The 18833-nt window shown below is 45.3% G+C and overlaps 1 protein-coding gene across 2 annotated transcripts in view; it reads left to right on the top strand.

The window, feature by feature from the left end:
- Positions 1-18833, top strand: part of shisal1b (shisa like 1b) — a gene marked incomplete at its 3' end in the record, with an annotated part of 28827 nt that overhangs the window by 3141 nt on the left and 6853 nt on the right. For both annotated transcript variants that reach the window (XM_084477147.1, XM_084477146.1), the window contains exons 2-3: positions 14024-14265; positions 17046-17259. In XM_084477147.1, coding sequence (XP_084333273.1) covers positions 14199-14265; positions 17046-17259 — 281 coding nt within the window. In that variant the 5' untranslated portion in view covers positions 14024-14198. The remainder of the gene's footprint in view (positions 1-14023; positions 14266-17045; positions 17260-18833) is intronic.

Raw genomic sequence — 18833 nt, 5'->3', positions numbered from 1 at the left:
ATATCACATGAAGGCACTTAAAGAAGGCTTTTGAGGAGGATGTGCAGTTTGAATCAATGCTCAAGCACTTCCCGACTGTTGGTCGTTTGCAAAAAAAAAGATGTGTTTTCAAGTGGGTAAGTGGTTGGTACTCTCTATGGAAATAGGGAAAGTTCAGGAGTTATGGTATTATTCGATGTTACACAATATCTGTATGGATGTGTTAATCTTTTCACATTTTGTATTCTGTGGTAATCAATGATTGGGTAAAGTGTGACATTTATCTATACAAACCAAGTGTGTTCATCAGTTGGATATGAAGAACAATCATTTCCAATGCTTTTTCCTAAAACAACTGATATAATCAACAATCCGAATCATCGCAAACCAATGATCCCTGAAGAAATGGAGAAAAGTCGGATGCCTCACATAAATCCAACATGGATTGATGAGGGAAGAGTGCACAAGAGTGCAAGAGTTTTCTCTCATTATGCACCTTTAACAAATGTCAAGGCCGTGCTAATTAGTGTGTTGATTTGTAACCGCGGTGATCAGAAGTTACCGTGAACCACGCCCCATCTCTTTTCTGATCAGGAATTACTCACTTACCCTGCACTAACACTGTCTCTGTGCTCTGGCAGCGTTAATGCTATTTCCCAGATAAGATGGATGCCTCACACAATCCCACAATGGATTGATGAGGGAAGGTGATTGTTGGAGCAGACAGAAAGTCGCTTGACAACACAAACAGCTTCATCTGAGCTGTCCAAAAGAAATGGCCGCCTGCAGAGCATAATCACATTCAGCTCGAGTCGCAGAGAAACAGGAACAACATGTAGTCGCTCAGCGTGGTCGACACACACACACACAGACACCACCGTCTTGTTTTCCGGGCTCCTGGGTGAAGGGAAGGCCATTCTTATTTTGTCTCCCTCTCTCTGTCTATCTATTTCTCTCTCTCTCTCTCTCTCTCTCTCTCTTTCAGTCCATCTCTCAGCCTTTCCTCTCTCTTTGTGTCACTCTCCCTCCCTCTGTCTCTCATCCCCCTCGCACTCAATCTGTTGATCTCTCTCCCTCACTCTCATTATGTTGCTCTCTCTCTCTCTCTCTCTCTCTCTTCCTCCCCCTTTCTCCCTCCCCTCCCCCGTCCCCTCGTGTCTGTGGTGTTTCCCAGGCTCAGAGCTTGGCTCAGTGTGAGTGGGTGCGCCCTTCGTGAGTTTGCTGTGAGCGTGTCTCTGTTGATATGGACAGAAAGCATAGCGACATCACGAGTCAGAGAGAGAGAGAGAGAGAGAGAGAGAGAGTGAGGGAGAGGAGGGCGATAGAGATGAAGAGAGGTGCAGACCCAGTGAGAGAGACAGAGGCAACTCGCTGATCAGCAGCCAGAGGGTTCTTGATGAAGTGAGGAGCCTGCGCCTTTGATGCCTCCTTCTCGATTAGACCTCGCCGAACAAATGACAATCTACTGGAGGTCTGAAGAATGCACTGCCTACTGCTGCGTCTAATTGTCATACAACCCCCCCCCCGCGCGCGCGCATCCCGTCTCTTTCTTTGTCAAACTCACTTCTCCCTCTCTCTGTGTCTGTCTTTTTCTCTCTCTCTCTCTCTTCCAGTCCATCTCTCACTCTTTCCTCTCTTTGTCTCACTCTCCCTCCCTCTGTCTCTCAGCTCCCGCGCCCTCACTCTGTTGCTCGCTCTCCCTTCCTCAATCTGTTTCTCTCTCTCTTGCTCTCTGTCTCTCTCTCTCTCTCTCTCGCTTTCTCTTTCTCTTTCTCTCTCTCTCTCTCTCTCTCTCTCTCTCTCTCCGGCAATCTCCATCTGTCACTCTGAGACTGTTTCCTCTCTTCTTTACACTTTTTTGATCACACTTCCTGTAATCCTCTCGATCACCCCTCCCCTCTTTCTTTGTGTACCGACTGTTTTCAAAATACCTCCAACAAGCGCCGAGGCTGGCTGACTGAGATAGTTGGGTCGATCCGTAACCGTGGTGATCAAGATTCACCAGGCTCCAGTTTTGTTTTTTTCTCCGTGCAGTTAAGATCAAACAGATCGGTGGATAGGAGCAGTGCTGCAGCATGCGAGTGATGGAAAAAAACACAAAATATTCTTCAATCCCTTTTTTTTAATTGTACAACATAGCCCTGCATTGTCGATCCCCCCCCAATGGTGGCCATTCTCCAGTCTAGGGGAGGTGGATGCTGTAACCATCAGACGGCAGTGACACGGAGCCAGAGCCAGTGGGGCGTTCTGTGCCTCTGCTAAGTCATCACGGGTAATGCCCGCATCTGGCTTCAATGGGACTGATCACATCCTGACCTGATCCTCTGCGTATCATTAGTGGCTTCTGTTTCCTATACCGCTAAGAGGCATTGATCCAAAACACAAATCCCAACCGGCTCTTCTGCACTCTGCTCGACCGTCGTTTGTCGTAGATAACACGGCCCTGTTAAACCCTTTTCATTTAACCGCTGTGCCGGGCCGGCGTGTTTTTAGGTACTCGATTGCCGATTGCGCTTCCAGTAATGTGTAAGATTGTGTGGAGTGTCTCTCCCTTTGCTGGGATTCGTGGCCCTTGGGTGTTGGAGGGTGTTCCCGGTTGTTATTGTGCATTACAGAGAAATATATTTTCCCATTTTTGCAGCGACTGAAAAATCTGAAGCTGGAGGAGTAACCATAGAAAAATAAGTTTAAAAACTTTTATCCTCAGGCTCTTATGAATGTTAATGAAACGATTGCTTTCATGAGGTGTGTGTGTCTTGAATAAAAGAAGGTAAGAATAAAACATTGATTGAGGAAACCCTTTGAGGCTTTAGGGATATCGACCCACATTAAGTGGTTCAATTCCAAATGAATGCGGCATTCAATCCCATCAAATCCCTGACGGTGAATGATTCAGAAATCAAAGGGGTAAATATTGACAAAAACAGAGCAAATTTTCTTATATGGGGCTTGTTTATCAGAATCAGCATCATGGGATGTTTTGTTCACCATATTTAGAACTTGAGAGTTATGATACCGCGAAATCCTTAATCTACGTAAATATACCATAACCTTTGTCAATTAAAACATTGTTTTGTGTCTCACATAAGAAAAATGGTGGCAGTTTCAGGCAAACCAATGTCACCCTAAAGTGATTAATAATTCTACAACGAATTACTAAACATGACCGAAAAAACATCAGCGCCAAAATAATAACGATAACTCTAAAGCTCCTATGCTCCCAAAATGGTGGCGGTCACTGCATCACGTGCGTTCCGATGTAAAAAACATATATCTTTCTCTTTTGTTTTTCCTTCTCTAACAACGTTCACTCCTTCGACTAGAATTACTTGATTGATGAAAAAAATACAGAGGAAGAGAGAATGTCCCTTATTTTGAAATGGTGTGGCCTTAAATCCTTGCACCTGCTAAGCCATTGGCTGATACCGGCTCTACGGCGCTGTGATGTGATATGATCTCGCACCCCCTCCCCACACACACACACACACTCACCCATGCCCATCATTTTGAGATGTGTTTAACCCTTCATTGACCCGCGTCAGCACTCAGCTTCATTCATCAGTGTAACGTGTCGGTGGTAATAAGCGGACACACACGCCGATCGAGTGCTGCTGTCTATTTTAGAAGGCTGACTGAATCTTAAACGGTACTCGTGGTTTTGCGTCACCGTTGGCACTAGTTGGTGCTAGTTGCGTTACGTTACATTTTTCACCGGGTTAGATGAAAAACCCAAAGATAATGTGTGGTACTCAAATACGTGGAATAATGTGGGACTCAAATACCTTGTGGTATGCTTTCTCGGACCACCGTCACTCCACGCAAATGTATAGATTAGATATGTATTTGTTTTATTTGTTTTATTAAAGGATCCCCATTAGCTTATGCCATAGCAGTTCGCTAGTCTTGTGTTATGTATGCAGGCCTTGGAGCAATGACCACATAAATACAACCTCCCTATCAGGATTATATTTTATCCTTAAATGACCATACACAGGGATCCTATATATTTAATATCGTCACTTTTGTGAAAGATATATATACCATATAAATCCTGATCTAGGATTTCTACTGCGGTACCGTCTCTGTGTCCCTGCTGGCTTTGGACCTCATCTTCGAAAGCGTCTAACCTTTTCGCCAGCACTGATGAGATGTGAATAACTAAACATAAATAATGAAATAACTGGTGGCAGTGGGTGGTGCAGTTTGCTCCACAGACCAGACATCGTCACTTGGCTGTGCCGACGGCATGTCATTCTCCAGACGGTTGTGGCTGGAGGGTGGGAGGGTGGTTGGGGTGAGCGCTAGCCTTTTAGAGTGTAACATCATCACCGTCTGATACCGGCTACTGCCTCAGAGCCTGCACTGCTTTGGCCTCAGCCTGATAGCAGGGGGGAGGGAGAGACCACGTTTTGGTTCAGATAACCGGGCCCCACCTTAGCAAGGGTTTAAGACCACTGGTATCTCCACCAGAAGTGATGAGAGATGATGTGGAACTGATATTTGTGGAGGTTTGGGTTCTTGAGTCGCTTTGAGATTTTTTCTCCTCCTTCCCAAGTCCACGATGGGAATGAGCTTCGTGTTTTTTGGTTTGTTTATTCTTGCTGTTTTTTTTATAAATGTGTTTGTTGGCTGCAAACGTATGCATTTTTGAAAGTTGCTTAAATTATATTTACAGGAGAGTAAAACCCATAGAGACAAGGACCAAGATACTGCTTGGCTTGTTGTCTGTGTATTGGAAAGTGCTCTGAAAACTGCTCTTATATAAATGATTTGAAGCAATATACTGTACTTGGTAGATATCCATTTTGGGTGTTATGGGATGGCGTGATGACAGTTGAAAGTACAAAGTGTTCAGGAACACAAAGCTGAATTCTTGAATGCTTGAATGATCACTTTGGTGCATTACCTAAAAGGGAATGCTCAAGCCTCATTTCAATGATAATGTGAACCATCTCAGAGAGGCAATACAAGGGAAGCAATTTCCATCTCTAGATTCATCCATCGTCTAGATTGTGAAACAATTCTCAATTTTCTCTGTGTGTGTGCTGCTGCTGCTTTGAGGTGAGGGCATGTTGTCAAAAAAGGGAATCCTCAGTGATGGGGGGGCCTCCAGCCATATACAAGCATGACTTGAGCTAAGATGAAAGCCACTTGTGCCTGTGGAAGAATGGGCCCTTCTGTCTTAATTCCAGCTACCACGGAGCTAAATACAGGCCTAGTGGGTCTGCTGACACACACACGCACACACACACACACACACACACACACACACACACACACACACACACACACACACACACACACACACACACACACACACACACACACACACACATGCACACCCGTTCCGGCTCCCAGAAAGCTCTATATTGATGGTGTTCACGGGAATAATGCAAGAAATAATGGCCCACTATAATCCCTAATATAAGTCATTACAGTAATAGTCTGTGTTCGAATGGGAAATCACAGTGAGTCATGCACCTACATTAATGTCACTGCATACTATGGGTGGCTAATGCTTCCACTGCCGATCATATTAATGAATAATAATGGGCCAAAATGTCAAATTCACTCAAGGCAATGCAAATGAGAAACTATTCTGAAAGCTTTGAAGGGCCTTAATAGGGCCTTAATATACGACTGTGTCTAATTTAGTAGCAGAAAGATTGTGTTGGTTTTAGTTTTATGCCCCCAAGCTGTTTTCAAGGTGAGTACACAGAATTGAACTTGGAATAAATGTCTTAATTATGTGTGGTTAGTCAGCCAAGGTTGAAATTATAGAGTGGTTAGGATAAATAAAGAGAAATCCTGGTCAGAGGTTTAGCATTAAATTATAATTTATTATTATTGTCATTAATAATGCTGTTAATCTTTAATTTATGAGGAAATTCATAAATTGTAACCAAATATAATATGCAGAAAACCCTGAAATGGATAAGTATAATGGAACTTTTGCTAGAGCAGTGCAAATTCACAGTGCTTTGTGAATGGCAAATCTTTTATGTTAAATTGTATGTTAAACATGTATGACAGAACTCAATCCAATATGAAGTGACGACCCATAAAAGTTCAACTTAAACTCATGCATGTTTTAAGCTTAAGTGAGTCCCTTGGGAAGCTAAGTGCAGGCTAGCCTTGACAGAGGTCTGTTCCCATGGTATGGCCAGTCACACTTCCCTTAATGATCTTTGGAAGGGTCTGGAAGGACTCGTCACTCACACTGCATTACATACTTCATCACATCGCTTTTATAACAGGTTCATACTAACCATCACACAAAAATCCATTCACTTCTGGATCTTGAGTCTAGTGTCAGTCTAGTAGTATTAGGGGTATCTGAGTACCCCCGCCCCCCCCCCCATGTGTGTGAAAGCCACCCTTAGTTTAAATCAGCTGCCATATCCTTCCTTATCCGTACCTATTCCTGTATTTCGTCAAGATTGTTCTTCCACCCTATACCTCCATGCTCTCAAAGCAGACCGTGATTCAGCCGCGGCGCTATCAGAGCTCACACCCAGAGTGTGGTACATTCTGGTTTGGCACAGCGAGATACCCTTTTGAACGCCCACCTCGGATTAGGAGAATGGATTACTTGTACACATTTTCCAGGCAGGAGTGTGTTTGGCACGACAGTGTTTTGAACAGACACCAAATACCCAAGGTTTGGTGCTCTAAAGTTCCAGCGTTTAAAGGCTTGCCGCGTCGTTTCTCGTGGACACAAAGTCCTGGTAGACTGAGCTCTGCATTATGCCAGCCGTGTTCCATTCCATCCCCCCCCCTCGGTGCAGTCCCTTCCCCCCACACCCCTGCTGCTTCTGGTCTGCACCCAGAATGGGTTTTGGGATGCAGAGCAGGCGAGCAGAGGTCGGCCAACCACTGTCCCACCTCGTGTGATTTCACTGTTGTCCCTGAGACTCCTAGAAGGGGCTGGAGTTGTTTTAGAACCAGGGTCAGGAGGGCTTTGTGAGACAGAACATTTAAAAAACGAAAAACGACCAAAAGAAGAATGCTGTTTTTCGGAGCTACTACTGTGGTTGTCTGTATATCCCACATAATGTGGCTATAGATATAAATAGTGGAGTTACGGTTGGGACTCGATTTAGTTCAATTTGGTGCACACATTTCTTTTTTTAATGTGTATCCCTGCCCCCTGGTGCTAAGCGTAGGCCAACTATCCCAAATGCATCGCACAGCCCCCAGTAGAAGGAACAACCAAACCAACCCTTTTTATAATGCCAATGCAATGATGAGCTGGCAGATGTAACCTCAGTTTGGCCTCAGGGTGACAGAAACCTTGCTGCTACTCAGATCCAAGAAGGCTTTCTCCTCCTCTCGGAATGGAAAACCACCATTTCAGAGTCCTTACAGAAACACCACCACAAAAAAAAAAACCTTTCAAAAGAGTAAAACAGTAAAGGCCAGCATCAGAGAGACATACTTCTTTTGAAGTCAAACCTTTCCATCTGTCTCAAAATGGAATCCAATGTTTGATATTAAGACGAATCGGTCCTCCTCAGTTATCTCAGAAGTTTTCTGCTCAGAAATAATTTAATAAATTAAGAATCTCCCTACTCCATTCCCAGCAGGAGCCTTGATTTCCCATTGCATTCCTCTGATTATACTCAAGTATCTCATTTGAATTCTGGCTGCTTTGAAGGTTATTTAAGTCTAAAAATCATTTGCCCCTGTTAGTTAACAGCCTATAATTACAGTAGGTGCATTTAAGAAGTTCATACTCTGAATATGGCTAGATGGTTATGAGCCCTTGCCCATGGCTGTTTCATATGGCTGTTGTTGTCTGAGCTGAGAAGAAGCAGGTGGGGCACAGTGAGTTAGGACAATAGACTGTAAAAAAAATATGGACGTAGCATCCCTGACGTTGCCCATTGGGGACCAACAGTGAAAACAATCCATATTTGGCCCATTTAGGGTGGGAATGGTAGTATAAGGCCAAACTCATTAATATACAAATCTTGATTACTTTTTATTGAAATAAAACTGTCCAACAGGTCCTCTCAAAATACAGATGAACTAGCCAACGAGATCCTAACTTAATCTAACCGAAAGACTTGAAGATCCTTTAGCCTCAAACCACTAGGATCCACCTATGAAGATGTATAGAATGCATTGAGGTCAGAGGAACTTCATGTCAGGGCTTCACAAACAGGCGGACATGGCTCCGGCTTCTTGGTTGAAACCAACCCAGGTTATGGACCAAGTTAACGTCCGCTGATAAGGATGCTGCTTTAGAGACTGCTACAGGAATTATCAGCTGAAAGCCTTTGTTTGGGTTTGTTGACAACGATGCGGTTGCTGCACTGTCAGGTCTGAAATGTATTATTCAACCTTTGATGGAACAAAAGAAAACACATCATATTTAATCATTATCCCTCCAAGACTCTGGGGCGTCGCCAAACAAACACACCGATGTCGCGACTCCTTTTTGTGTTGGCTTTGAATGGATGGAAAAACGAGGGGGGGTAAGATAGCGAGGAAAGAGCTCTGTTTGCTGGATCCTTCGCCCTTAAGATCTTCACACTTTACCTCGCAGCAGGTCTGTGGCGGTTTTAACGTTCAACGCGTTTACATCGGAGCCCTGCTGTTCTTGAATTGTGTCGATTGAAGCAAGGCACTTACACAAGTCCCCTCCAAGTGATAACCCTCCAGGCATGGCGAGAAAAGTGGTGGGTTCATGCGACAACACAGGCCATTGCTCTCTAGGGTACGTGCCCGACTCAGTGGTAAACAGCGCTATGGCAACCGTGCTCCAACATGACCCTTTTGTTGTTACAGTGAGGATGATAATTATAGGATGTCTGCCTTCTACTCCGTGTCTTATGTGCGTGAGCGTAGTTTCCCCAGGACAACAGGAACGCGACGGGGGGGGGGGTCACAGCTAGCGATGGGAGCATTTGCAGCTTAATTTGGAAGGTTTGATCTGGAAAGTGTATTGAAGTGATGGTGATCAAAGCCAGCCCAAAAGCAGACCGGCATTCTTCTCTCAGATTTTCTGCAGTTATTCTGCAGTTATTATTTAAGTACGGCATTTTTGGTAATTGAAAGATGGCTGCGTGGCAAGGAATACAGAAAACTGAAAAATGAAACACATTTGATTGTGCGGTTGTGAAGCAAATACACATATGTACATGTGCATTGCATAAGTATGCATTGTTCATAACAAGCATGACAGTTTAATGGCCGCTCTTGCCTTTCTGCTATTTCAGTTGTCTTAGACACAGGGGGATCGGACATATTACAGCCACTGCAAATATTTGCTCAGTGAAGGCAATCTGGTTACGAAGAGCCTTTTCACACATCACCCACATTATTCTTCAAACTTGTGAGCGAGAGAGACTTTACTAAACAGGAGGCTTTGGGGACATTTTCTACAATCACAATGTTGAATTGGGTGCGAGCGTATTGTCACATGAAAAGGAATAACGCATACCGTACTTAACTGGTATACTATGTCTGTACCCATCAAAACAACATTGATTGCGCAGCTCCTCATACCACTAACAGAGGCAATCATTTCTTGTTGTGACCCTGGTTCGTTTTCCGACCTGTGGCCAAACTCTACATATCCATCTTTCCCTCCAGTGTCTCTTCACTCCAGGGCTATCAGATATTATGCTTTGTGAATGACAAATAATTGATGCAATTGCAAAGTAATGGCAGCCAGTTCAATCATGGTTACTCCCAACACCACCTTGGTAGTGGCACGTGCTTTGCTGTGCTGTCACTCTTCTTCGGTCCAGTTCTTTGCACATGATTGAACAATCTACCCCATAGCTCATTAGGATACTTAAAGTTTTTCTTGTCGCTCAGGGAAACGACAGTCTCTTATCTCCTTAATGCCTCATTATTCAACGTTGTCATGCTAACGACAGTTTAACTGAATTCTCACAAAAGTGCACATTTTTGTCATTGCCCCAGATTTGTATTTTGGAAAGGCTGTGTGATGTGTGTCTTATCCATTACAGAAATGTACACACACACACCACACCACACCCACACCCACACACACACACACACACACACACACAACCAATAACCTCCCACTACAACGCCCAATGCTGCCACTCCTTATTGCCACCACCTTATTGGCTCACGACGACACATTCCGCTCCTCCAAGCCAATGACAGTCATTTGATTATAGCTCTGAACCTCACAAAATGGGCCTGGATTCTAATGTGTATCCCAGAGACGCTGTAATGCCATCAAAACGGTATAAACCCTGATTTATTTTCATAACAGTCAGAGAGGGTGGCCATCACGCACAGGGAGTCGTAATGGCCACAATCTTTGGATGCAAGCCGATCATTAGGGCTCAGATATGAAATCATTTTGAAGCCAGTAGTCTACTTATTCATATGGAGTGGGAGTCTCTCCACTTTGGACCGCCAGCCTCCCTGCTCCCCTTATGCCCACTCACTCCTGTTTTTAACAGTGACTGATCACTGGTGCTCTCCATCATCGTGGATAAGGAGCCGGTCCTGGCAACAAGAGTAAGCAAACATTCTCTAAGATACATTTCTTTGGTGAGCTCAAAACGCACACACACACACGCACATATCCAGAACGCAGGAAAAATGTCGTAAGTGAGTGAGCGGGGATCATAGTAAAGCACCCGCATGATCCTCTGTGGGAAAAGTGGAGGAAAACCTCAGATCCCAAGAAGGTCCAGTGGACGAGCCCTCTGGGGCATTTCAGAATTAGAAGCAACGCTCCTTCATACAAAGACAAAGGCTGGGATGCATGGGAGACTGCAGGCCCGCCTGGGTGGGTCTCCTGACAACCTTGAGGCCTTCACACATAAAGGCCACACTGGTCCCCAATGAATCATAGCAGCCTGTCATCTGTCGCAGGGAAAGGGGGGGGGGGCTAGCAGCCACGTTTGTTTTCTAGTGTCAGCCCGGGCTACCAGTAGCCCTTTACCACACTTCGGTGTGCGTGCGTGTGCATGTGTGTGTTATTCCTTTGACAGATCTAGGCCTCCAGTTCTGTTGTGATCCATTGTCCCCAGCCCTCCCTCCCCTCCCAGTGCTCTTGTAAACAGCAGCCAAATGTAATTACTGCTTATTCTGGCGTTATGGGTGAGCAACGTTGATACAAACAAAATAAGAAAGAAAAGTGGTCTTTTACAATAGAGGCCCCCCCTTTGAAATCGATCTTGCGCCATGGTCTACTGCGCCATGGTCACGGCAAGGCGTGTCTGTCTTTGCGTTGGTCGTTACATCTCAGCGAGGTCTTAGACGTAAACAATGGATGGCCTAGCTGCCTCCAACCGTGTTGCATGCCTGGTCAGTGGCAGCACAGTCTATTTTAAGAGCTGCACAGCGAAATGTTTGCAAAAATGTGTGTGTGTGTGTGTGTGTGTGTGTGTGTGTGTGTGTGTGCGTGTGCGTGTGTTTCTGTACATGTAAGGAAGCGTGTGCACCCCATATATTAATAAAAGGCTTTAGTGCAAATCGATGTCCGTGCCTCAGAAGGCGTGGCTGGCTCTTTTGTCTCACTCTTGTACACGGTCCACTTGAGTCCCACGCTCATCGTGAACAAGCCCCTCGCGTTCAATACCAACACAGCCACTTCAACGCAAACAATCGCAAACAACCTCTGCGTTTCCATAGAGCAGAGGGAAACATAGAACCGAGACAAAAGCTGTTTTGTGCTGGGAAACATGGCCGTGTGTGTTTTTGCGGTGGTGGTGGTGGGGGCGGTGGTGGTGGGGCTCCCTGGTTATAGATTTGCCATGTGACAGAGCGTTAAAGCTTTAACCAAAAGCAGCAGAAGAAGATGAAGAAGACGAGGAGGAGGAGGAGGAGGAGGAGGAGGAGGAGGAGGGGGCGGTGGTAGTTAGGAGCAGCACTCTAACAAGCCTCTGGGGACCCTACTGTGCCTGGTCCTCTGAAGAGGAAACCGCCTGGCACACGTGGAAAACATCTCAAGGAATCCAGTGGATGAAAGCGGCTCTGCTTGGTGGTACACATGGTGTTCTTCTGTACGCCCTGGCCCCACTGAAAGGGATTTTTTTAATACATCTTTGAGCTGAGGTTCAACACGGCAAATGAAGGACAACAGAACAAACCTACATGGCAGATGAGTAGGGATGCAGACAGGTAGGCGCCATTGTAGTAGACACCCTTGTAGAAACTCACTCAATAATTTAACCCCAGAGAAGAATAACACAGAAAATGTATTTATCTGAAGCAGGTGTACTTTTTTTTGTGTTGTTTTTTTTTTTACTGGCCTCTAACAACATGACTGAAGAGATTCCATCTGGCAGACAGAACAAAATGAAACGTCTATTCGGAGTCCACTGAATGGAGTCCGGTGGAATAAAAATACTATTCTATTGATTTTTCCAGCTGGCTCCGAATTACAATATGTATTCAATAACTCAGAGCTGCTGTCAAATTTGTGTAAAGTGTGCGGCTCATTAAACTTTTTATGGCTACCCCTGTTAAATATATGGTCAGAGCGTTCAGAATGTTGCTAACAAGTGCTATGTTGTCAATGTTGCCCTTAAATGCGCACCATAAAATGCACATCGAATCACTTACACATCCCACACTTGTTGCAAAATCCCACAATAATAAAGAATTGTACGTTTATTAAAGAAGTTCCATTGCATACTAAATGTGAGATGGGAGAGCTTGGTGTATTCAGAGACCTTTTCACGTGTGTAACTGTACGTTCGGACCAAAAGCTGTAAAATATGCAAAATCGCTGAATAGCTCAAAACGCAACGATGTCAAAAATATGTCTATCGCTCTTATCACTCATCACGTGAACCATTTGAACGTTCTATCTTGCTCCTCAATACATTCCGATTGTTTGTCAGGTCATTTACAGCTAAATCGCTGATAGCTATTTGCATAAAGTTGAGCTGTTTTCAACTCTCATTTACAGCTGTACAGCTTTACAGCTATCGCTCAAGCGTTGTATTGCTCCTATCGCTTTATCACCCATCTACCCATCTATTTATCGCTTGTATCGCTTTACAGCTTTTCGTCTGAACATACAGTAAGGTTGACATGTTGATAGATTATCTGTGCAGTCCATTTTAGGCAACCTTATCTAACACAGAGGAGCCATTACAAGCAAGATATGGACCCCCATTCCTCCTGAAATACCTGGTCCCTCCAGCCCCAAGGTCCTAAAGCTCAGGGCTTTTCCACATGAAGCCTCTCAACCCTGCGCTAAATGGGTGGCTTGCAGCAATCTGGAGGGAAAGCATTTGAATAAAACTTGAACTGGTGAAAAGTGTCCGTCAAAAGTAAACAGGTTTGCAGAAATGTGCTATTGTTTTTAAAACTGTACTGAAAATATTTGAATAAGACCATCTATTTAATACTTTTACTGTGACTTGACACTATTTTGACCAAACATTAGCTCTGTTGATGATTAACTGGAAAAACACAATAAACATTAAAAGAAAAAGAAAAAAAGAAAAGAAAAACGTGGAAAGATAATGATATGAATAGTGATATATATATATATATATATATATATATATATATATATAATTTATTATTAAGTTCATGAAGCACCAGATGCTGCCAGGTGTGAAACAGTGCATCAGTATATCGGTTGCCTTGTCATAAACACAACAGGGCTCGTAAAAACATTGTTACCGTCACAAATAACAACTCAACTGTCACTTTTTATATTTCATCGGGAAACTGATCCATGCTATCTTTCTTTGACAAAGTCTCCTGCTTTGTTGGGTGGTTGAACCACACAGTGGTTGAGGGGGTGTGTGGGCGATGTCACTTCAAAATATCATATAAATAATACCAAAAGCAATATACGTTAAACAAGCTGGCATGTAGGTCGAGCAGCCCAGAGTGTGATGAAACCTGCTCTGTCATCTAATGTCTCTCTTACTCTCTCTCTCTCTCTGACTGTCTATCTCTCTCTCTCTCTCTCTCTGACTGTCTCTCTCTCTCTCTCTCTCTCTCTCTCTCTCTTACTCTCTCTCTCTCTCTCTGTCTCTCGCTGCCTCTCTCTGCCTCTCTCTGTATCTCTCCGTCTCTCTAGGTGGAGAGACGCCGAGTGGCAGCCATGTGAGAGAGGAGCGGCGGGCGAGCAGACCAATGGCCACATCCGACTAAGAGCAGAGCGGCGTCCCCCTCCCCCTCCCGCCCTCGGCCCTCCCTCGTCCTCCTCCCCCCCCCCCTCTCCCTCCCTCCCTCCCCTGAATGAGGTTGAGAAGATGACTCTCACCAGCAGACAGTCCTTCAATGTCCTGACGGTGGTCTTCCTCCTGCTGTCCAGCGCAGGTCTGTCTGCTGTCGTCCTCCGTCTGTCTAATGTCCCTCATGGGTATTTCCGTCCGTCCGTCAAAGTACACAAGCACTTTTGTCCTTCACTTGGCACAGTTAGTTTGCGCAAATTTTACTTGAACTTTTACTAATTTAGCTTTTGCTAATTAAATGTTCACTCATTTTAATCTTTTAATCTTTTTTAGCTTTTTTGTGTGTGTGTGTGTGTGTTTAACGTAACTGTGTTTGTTTTGCTCTTGTGCGTGTTTTAGCTCTTTATCCCTTTTATTTCTTGTTTTGTCATTCAAAACTGAATATTGAGCAATTGAGGAATTCCTCTGTATATGTCCTTCTGCAACTTCCTGGTTAAATAAAGTTGCATCAAATCAATCAAATTTGGCAGTGGCGGACATGACATCAGTGGATCCACCAGCTGTTCTTCACGCCTTATTGGGGAATCCTTCCGCAGGGTTCCTTGTTTTTATTAGGGGTTGTAAACATTTGCCTTGTTTAATGTCTACGACTGCATCCTCACATCAGTGCTTTCCATTTAATGAACAAGATGGCTTTGTTTACGGCACCGTCCTGACCGAAAACAGCTGTTTGTTTTTAGGTTTCGTTTTTTTTAAAGCCCGACATTTTTATCTTGCCTTGTTCCCTTGTATCGGTCGGAGGTTCGGCTGAGTCTTGTATGATCCAAAGCCTTCTACCGCAGCTAGTCAGGTGCCTTTGCTATCTTATCGGCATAGAAAGATGATTAATGGTACAAATCAAACAGGATCACAGGATTAATTGTCTCTCGCCGTTGACTATCGTACTTTCTTTAACCGAAATAAGGGCTCATGGTGGTCCAAGCCTAAGGTGAAGGCTGAGCTAAGTTATCAAAGTTTTCATGGTTATTAATACGGAACGCTTGTTTCAAGAACGAGCTGTTAAATTCTAATGGCTAAAAAATAGGAATACCAAAAGTGATGCAGTAGGTATGTGATGAGATCCAAGGTCTCAACACTCAACCCTGATACAGTCAACTCTCTCTCTCACCGCCCTTCTAGTGGTTATTAGTTTGCGTGCTTCATCCCCGTGTCGTCCTTCTCCTCCCCTGGTTCATACATCCTGATGTGCAGGGACAGGCTGTTGATCAGACTTGTCTCAGGAAAGGGAAGAGCTAGTGTGTTATACATGTCAATGAAAAAAAACACATTATCACAGAGCTGAACTCCGTCTGTTTAAAAAGGCAATCTGCTCCGGCCTAACATTAGTGAGGGAATAATACTACAACTCTCACCTCTCTGTGGGTTGCTGGCATGAAACACACTGAATTCTCTGCTTTTCTGAAGTGGGCTTTTGAAAGCTGCGCGGAAAAATACTACTCTAATGAGCGCAATCAACAACATCTTTACCCAGCCTTTAATTACAGATCAGCAGGATTGTGTGTGTGTGTGTGTGTGTGTGTGTGTGTGTGTGTTTGTACGCAGAGGCATGGGTTACTGTATGTCTTTGTGTGTGTATGTGCGCACATGCATAAGGGAGTTTGTGTGTTTGTGCCTGTGTGTATAGTGTCTGAATAAATGTGCCTCTACACATTTATTCTGTGTGTGTGTGTGTGTGTGTGTGTGTGTTTAGACAGGTTGATGCAACAGGGTCAGAGTCTTGTTTTCCATGGAGCTTCTAGCAGGTCCTAACAAGCAGGCAGCTGCCAGGCGCAGCACATCTCCTCCATGCTTTATTAATGGGAACGCCAGGCGAGGAGACGCCAAGCAGCTTCGTCCCGATAGGCTTTGAGGGTGTCAGTCAGGTGCCTTTTGTCAGCTGTGCCATACGCATTACCCCCCCGCTCCACCCCCATTACCCCCACACCCCCACTACTGTTGATTCAATCTCTCTCTCTCCCCCGTCTCTCGTCTGCATCTCTGACAGATGTGTAATTGGTGATTCCGCCCGAGTCTCAGCTGCCACCGCAGTTTTCTGTGGATTTAATCCCAGGGTTAAAGGATAGCGCATGGCTGCCAGCGATCCATATTCACTCTTTGTCCCTCGTCCGGAGGTCCCGGGCGGACATTTGTGGAAGTCGGCCTTGTCATTTCGATGCACATTTCATGAGCCGATGGGCCAGGGCTGGCGTCCAGACGCGACCCTTGAATGAGATTTCTGTGTGTTACGCTATACTAAATATTTAAAATACGGGTGAAGTGATGCCGGTGCTGTTTAAAAATAAAAAACGACCTCATGGAGGAGTTTGACAGAGCTTTCCTTGCAACAGAAACTCAGATGTGGGGGAGGTGGCGGGGGTGCAGGTGTCCTGGGCTTGGTTAGTTTAACATGCAGGATTCATGACATAATCTGGCGCCGGACGCAGAACGTCACGGATCAAATAAATATTGGAGGAAGTATAGGAATAGGAAGTAGAGTGCGCTCACCATGTATAACCCATGCAATGTATTTTATTTTCATTCCTCCGTGCGGTAGCCTATAGTAGCATATACCGTGCACACTTAGCGTGCACACTGGGAGTTTGGGGTGTGAGTTGTAGTCGGAGTAGAAGGTGTAGGGGCTTTAATTACATACCCGGTCGTCTGTAAACACGGCCCAGCTTGCTGTGACTCCCGCTGAGTCATCGGGCGATAGGGAGATAAAAGTTTAATTAAAGCGACAATTGAAGTGGAGCCGAGGCCTTCATTTATGTTTACGAGACTTTGAATATCTTTTTCCTACTTTTTTCCTCAATGTTTTTACTTTGTAAACACTTCACAGAGATACCGCTTGACATCTCTCTCTCTCTCTCTCCCCGGTTGCCACAGCTCTCTCGGCCCACTACCGCGTGTGTGAGCCCTACTCCGACCACAAGGGGCGCTACCACTTCGGCTTCCACTGTCCGCGCCTCTCGGACAACAAGACGTACATGTTCTGCTGCCACCCCAACAACACCACCTTCAAGTACTGCTGCAACGAGACCGAGTTCCAGACCGTCATGCAGATCAACCTCACCTCCACCACTGACGGCTACGCGCACAAGTGAGCAGCATTCACCATGAGCTTATTCATAATGTCACGGGAATAATAATCATTTGGAGACTATCCCACTTAATAAAGTTGACTGTTCAAAAGCAAAATTCAAGTCAAATGTATGGCACGTCATTAGATTTATATTTTATTCTTTGTATTATTTTCTCATAAAGTATAAACTTTCATTCTGCCCAAATCCAATCCAAATATGAATTATGGATGCGTTAGAAGAGCACGCCGTACATGTTTCCCTCCCTCTGGCTACTCGGATGGCGTTATACAAGAGAGAGCAGCGGATATACACACACTGACAGACCGCAGGCCCCGCTGTGAATTAACAGGGTCGGACTTCTGCTCAACACAAGGACTTTCATCTTGACATGCAGCCGCAGTGGGGCTACAACACACTGCAAAGTAGAGTCGCTTCCCCTCTAGCATATTGTCCTCTGCTGGGAGAATCAGACTGGGGACTGGGCAGGCGTCGCACTCTCACACTCTCACACTCTCACACTCTCACAGTGCAGCCACAGAGAGCGCCCTAGCACATGACCGTTTCTCATCCAAACAACTCTAGCGCATTCCCAGACCTACGGTAGCACCGTAGTGATGAGCCTATGACACGGTGTTGGCCTACGCCTGCATCAACACCACGTCCTCCCTGGGTGTCGAACTAAAACCACACGGGAGAGATCGGTCCAGCGTTGCAATGGAGAGAGGCAGCTGTGGTGGTGTCTGGTTGTTTAGCCGGGGGGTACAGGTGGAGAGCTGACTCCTCTAATGCCAGGGCATCAGGGCTCCTTTCAGCGGAGCGTGACCCCCGCCGACAAAGGCCATTTTCAGCGTCACTCACTGGACGGCGAGCCAGGGTTGTGATGGAGTGCTCGATATTATCCGCTGGCCCCGGCCTTACAGCCCCCCCCCATGCCCAACCTCTGTGCTCTCACTTCCACTGCGCTGTGTATCCCGGTCACCTTGTTAAAGTGTCAAAACCCAGGCCGCTAAACGCGTTATGGCAACAGATCTCCATCCGAACGGAGCGGTTGTTGTTGTGCCTCTCGTGGGATGAAGAAGCACCATGAAAGGCGAGGTAATTCCGGGGCTGATGTGTCACCCCGGCCCTGCTTTTCCTCCCTGGAAGTCGCCATGTTTACCGTTACGTAACGTTTGTTTAAGCCGGGGTGAGTGGTGAGGATAAATCATTCTGTCCCGCCTTATGGTGGCGTTGGCTGAAATAACACTGCACATTTATCCCTGTGCACATAAGATAGGCTTCCCCCACACGGGCAGACAGAGACAAGGACCACTGTCGCTCACCAGGCAAGGGAATATGCAAATTGGGTTTTTCGAGGGCGATTTTTTGTTCGAGCGACGGCAATGTTTGAAATGTGCAGAGTTTGATCAAATATGTATTGTCAGGCCATATTTGTTTGTACCAAACTTAGTTCTAATTATAGTATTCAACTGAAGAAGTGATTTGGACCGTACTTTTACTTTGTATCAGTGTGAGAACAGCTGTCAAAACCACCGAAGACAGATATGGCATGCGATGAATTCATTTTGAAGATCAAATCTTATGTCATCTG

The sequence above is a fragment of the Micromesistius poutassou genome (assembly GCF_964030765.1).
Source record: "Micromesistius poutassou genome assembly, chromosome: 13".
Lineage (NCBI taxonomy): Eukaryota > Metazoa > Chordata > Actinopteri > Gadiformes > Gadidae > Micromesistius > Micromesistius poutassou.
Note: the sequence above shows the minus strand (reverse complement) of the source record. Positions and strands in the feature narration are given on the sequence as shown.